General features: G+C 42.4%; 1 protein-coding gene across 1 annotated transcript in view; it reads left to right on the top strand.

Moving 5' to 3' along the window:
* Positions 1–4,752, top strand: part of DNAJC3 (DnaJ (Hsp40) homolog, subfamily C, member 3) — a 56,180-nt gene that overhangs the window by 39,133 nt on the left and 12,295 nt on the right. The window contains exons 7-9 of the mRNA XM_006879625.1: positions 1–101; positions 3,151–3,256; positions 3,349–3,469. Of these exons, the coding sequence (XP_006879687.1) occupies positions 1–101; positions 3,151–3,256; positions 3,349–3,469 (328 nt within the window). The remainder of the gene's footprint in view (positions 102–3,150; positions 3,257–3,348; positions 3,470–4,752) is intronic.

The following is a 4,752-nucleotide window of genomic DNA, read 5'->3' as shown; positions in this document are numbered from 1 at the left end:
AAACTCGACCAGGATCATAAAAAGTGCTTTGCACACTATAAACAAGTAAAGAAACTTCATAAGCTGATCGAGTCCGCTGAAGAGCTCATCCGCGATGGCAGGTAAGAACACGCTGCACCACAGCACCCGGGGTCCCTAGGGATGTCTCGTGCCCACAGGACAGCAGCTGTTGGCAGAGCATTCTGGATAGACCTGGGTCTTATCATTATTGTACAGTTTTTAGAATAGCAAAAATATAAAGAAGATTAAATGTACAGTCTCTTTACCATCAGATTTACTTACATTTCAAGGAATCTTTCTGAAGTATTTCTTGTGTCAGGTAGTGACCTCATCCTGCAAGAGCACAAAGGAATGAGATAATAGTTGTTGGTTTATGAGACACACAATTTAGACCAAACGGTCCTCAATTAGTTTAAACCATAGATGAAAATGTAAGGGGGCAGGGAAGTGAGACTCATGTAAAGCCCGCAGAACAGGAATAATGAGAATGGGGTGTTTGGGGACGACTGTTAACTGACATCACTGACCAACTTGGGTAGAAATTGTAGAATGAGACTCTCAACTGCCATGGAATCTTGAGACAAAACCCCACGATTATTACAGGTAATATTATTACAGGTAACATGCCGAGGCGAGGGAGATGCACCCTGATTATCCTGGCAGCCCCAGTGAGGATTGTGTAATCCATTCCAGAATGGTGAAGGGAGAGAGGCTGTTTGGAGAAAGTGCTAGATCCTTTCATCCCGACCTTAAAGGATAAGGAGGAGTTGCTGTAGGTAACAGGTTGCTTTTGTGTGGATGTTGACCGTTGGCTGTTTGTAGGGTGGGACAGGAACACTGAGGAGCAGAGAGGTCCTACACGGCACACAGCACTGCCTCAGAGAAGGCAGCCGTTCGATCTTGTACCCTCACTATTCTGGCAGCTTCCTGGACTGCAGTTTTCGTGCAGGATGTCAGGATTCTAGTGTCTGCATTTCTTAAAGCCTGGGTGTGTCAAATAGAGGCAACCAGGACTTATCAAAGGTGATCCAAGAAGCAAGTGTTACGATTTTATTTGCTCATTTCACAAAATCAGAATGTGTTTTGAAGAATTCCCATCCACTCCTTCCCTCCCAGGCTAGCCCTGGACTTTGACTTCTGAAGGAGACGTGGAGTGAATGTAGCGTTTTCGGTTGGCCCTCACGCTGGGTGCTCCTGCTCCGGCCTCTGTGGTTTCTGCTGGGGGATCCAGTCACAGTGTGACAGCACCACCATTCTTTTTTCTTTACTAGTTCTCAGAAGTTTAATTGTGATACATTTTGGCAAGTATTTCTTTCATTTCCATTTCTGGAGTTGGCTCAACTTTTTCAATCAGTAGGTTTCTGTTTCTGAGCAAATTTGGGATGTTTCCCGCCATTCTATTCCTTTCAATCTCATCTACTTACTCACTGCTTTAAAATCTGTGTCTGTAACCCAGCATATCTGCCATCTGAGTGCTGGATATATTGGTTGTCTTTTTGTATTCAGTTTTGAAATCTTCGTTTTTGATCCAGTAAGTTTTCATTTGAAAGCTGGATGTTTTAGCTTTCTATTACAGCACTCTGGATCTTATCTAAAATCATTTTACCTTTTATCCCCTCACACTGTTCCAACGGGAGGAGGCTTGGGTACCACCTTGCAGCTCACATTCAGAGTAGAAGTTTCCCCCTAGCTTTCACTGACACTCGGGTGGGGAGCTGCTCTCCGCTGCCTGGTAGCCCTGAGAGTGAGTTCAGACTCCTCATCTCCACTGATGTCGGGCAGGAGAGCGAAGCTCCTTCCTTGCTGGTTTGACTTTTTTAGAATAACTCCAGGCCTTGCCCCTCCCTGACACTTACCTGATGGGATGTTGAGTGCCTGTGGTAGCCTGTGAGGGTGCGGGGGTCTCGCCCTACTTGGCTCTGCTGGTGTGGGTGAGAGGGACGAGTGGGCCTTGTTGTCAGAGAGTATTCTGCAGTGCCAGGCTGCCTCTTGCTAGGGAGAGCAGACATTTGTTTTTGTTTTAGGTGCTTTTATTGTTGATGACCCTTACCAGTATCTCTGGGTTGCTTGTTCTTCAGCTCCCAGTGAAAAGAAAGCACAGAGGACTCAGAACAATGTTGTTCCCTAGTCTTGAGGCCCTCAGTCAGTCTGTGGTTTTTCCACCTTTAAGAGTCTAAAAACTATTTTTGTAACCTAAGTCTAGATATTTAATTTGTATTTAGCTGGAGGAGCTGGAACTCTCCATATTGTTCAGCTTACTAGAAGCAGAACTAACTTTCTGTTTAAATGTTATACTTAAGCCTGTGCTTTAATGCACTCACGTTTTAGATATGAAAACTGCAGTATGTTGGTATAAGACACTGTGGTGGGCTGTGCAGAGGACGTGGCAGTCTGCTTCGGTAAAGATGAGAGCCTTGGGGACCCCACTGGGTGGTTTTATTCCTCCCTGTAGGTCACTGTGAACTGGAATTGCCTTTCAGACAACGAGTTGGGGTTTTTGGGGGTGTTTTTAAATGGCATTTAGAGAAACCTTTATTGAGAAGAATAATTGAATATATAACATGACTTTTCACCAGCATAGTATATATCACAGTACTTTTCACCAGCGTAGTAATTTTAAAAAATGTTGCTGAACTAGTTTTGTTCTTGGGCAGTTGTAAACTTGGGTGTATATGCGGATTCTCCTCTGCATGGCATCTACGTTGTACTTAGTTAAGAGTATAGGCAGTCATCACGTGAAGTGGCGTATCTTACACTAGTTAATTATGTGAGCGTGAGAAGCAACTGAGAAGTAATACATAATATAGCCTATCTTTTGTTAAGAATGCTCAGAAGAAGTCAGATTTTAACAAGGTGTTTTCTCAGTGTCAAATTCATGAAGGATTTTCTGTAAAGAAAATAATTTGGTTTGTTCCATCTGTACAAGTATGCTTTGATTTGTTTTATATGTTCTCTGCACTCATATGTCTTAACTGCCAATGCTTCATTGCAGAGAGTTCCTTCTCTGCTACACTCGATTAGTAAGGTCAGATTCTTTTGGAAGGCGTATGTTCATTCAGTGATGTAATACTTTGTGAAGGGTAGATGGTCTTTCCAACAGTTCTGGAGATAAAATTGCCTTGTTACCTATGATCATTTGCTCTTTTGTAGATATGCAGAGGCAATTAGCAAATATGAATCTGTAATGAAAACAGAACCAAGTGTTTCTGAATATACGATTCGTTCAAAAGAAAGGATCTGCCACTGCTTCTCTAAGGTAACAATGGCTGACTTGTTCACAGTTGTAAAACATGCTGTGAAAACTTAGGGAGTAACGGCCTTACCTGCTTTCCTGCTGTGTGCTCTTAGGATGAGAAGCCGGTGGAAGCTATTAGAATATGTTCTGAAGTCTTACAGATGGAACCTGACAATGTGAATGCGCTGAAAGACCGAGCGGAGGCCTATTTAATAGAAGAAATGTATGATGAAGGTAAATATCGCATCGTGTTGGACGTGTAGTACCTAAAAGTTGGTGTATATTATGTTTGCACTTAGCTTTCTTTGGTCTGGGTTTGCCAGAGGACTGTGGAAATGTGGACAGTTTCAGAAAAATGTCACTAGGAAATGATATTCCTTAGTAAAAGTTAGGTGGACTATGTTGGATAGAAAGAGTTTAGTAGAATAATGAAAATAAAAATTTACCTTTATTTGAAATGAGAGAAAGTAGTTAATATACTAGAAATTTAAGATTATATGTATTCATATAACTCAGGTGTAATTCATGTTCATCTTTTGACGTAAACCTTTCTAGACTCTTGCCTGTGTATGTATATGTCAGAGTCCCTGAGTGGTGCAGTTAAATGCTGGACTCTGGCCCAAAGGTTTGTGGATACAACCCACCCCGGGCTGCCTCAGAGGTGTGCCAGGTGACCACCTTCTGAAGGCTCACTGCCTGGGAAAACTAAGGAGCGGTTCTGCTCTGCACAGGTGGTGTTACCAGGAGTAAGAACCGACTTGAGGACAAGTAGCAGGATATATATCACTCTAGACTCTGTATCTATCTATGTCTATGTCTGTCTCTATATCTATCTATCTATCTATCTATCTATCTATCTATCTATCTTATATTTGCCTATTTGGTTGTTTTTATTTCATTCATAACTATGAGCTGATTGAATTTGCTCCATTTGGCTAACAGTAGCTGTGGGCTGGAAGCCTCTGGTGTAGAACCAGTTAGAACCTGGTGGGCGCTGTATTTAAAAGTTGGTTAATTGTGTTTGGAATGAACATTCTTCTAAGTGGCACAGCACTGATCTGTCAATTTGCTGTACTGAGGTAACTTGGGGTTGCTGTGATGCTGAACGCTGTGCCAAAGGTGTGTCAAATACCGTAATGGTTACCCATGGTGGACAGGTTTTGGTGGTGCTTCCAGATTAAGAAAGGCTTGGAAGCAGGAGTGGCATCTACTTCCTGAACTCTGGAAACTCTATGAACGTTGAGAAATGATGATAGTTATAGAACAAGGTTCAGGTCTTTTGTTCATAGGGTTGCTGTGAGTCTTGCTCAACTCAGTAGCACTTCATAGCAACAACAACAAGCATACATAACATACATGTATACATTCAACCTATTGCCATCAAGTTGGAACTGACTTTAGCGGACCCACCAGCAGGTTTTCAGAGGCTGTAAATCACACAGGAGGATTTCTTATCTTTTCTCCTGAGAAGGTGCTGGTGGATTTGAACTGCCAGAAAGGCCCATCATTAGGTTACA

This window comes from Elephantulus edwardii, unplaced genomic scaffold (assembly GCF_000299155.1).
Source record: "Elephantulus edwardii isolate Elephantulus edwardi_28Jun2011 unplaced genomic scaffold, EleEdw1.0 scaffold00004, whole genome shotgun sequence".
Lineage (NCBI taxonomy): Eukaryota > Metazoa > Chordata > Mammalia > Macroscelidea > Macroscelididae > Elephantulus > Elephantulus edwardii.
Note: the sequence above shows the minus strand (reverse complement) of the source record. Positions and strands in the feature narration are given on the sequence as shown.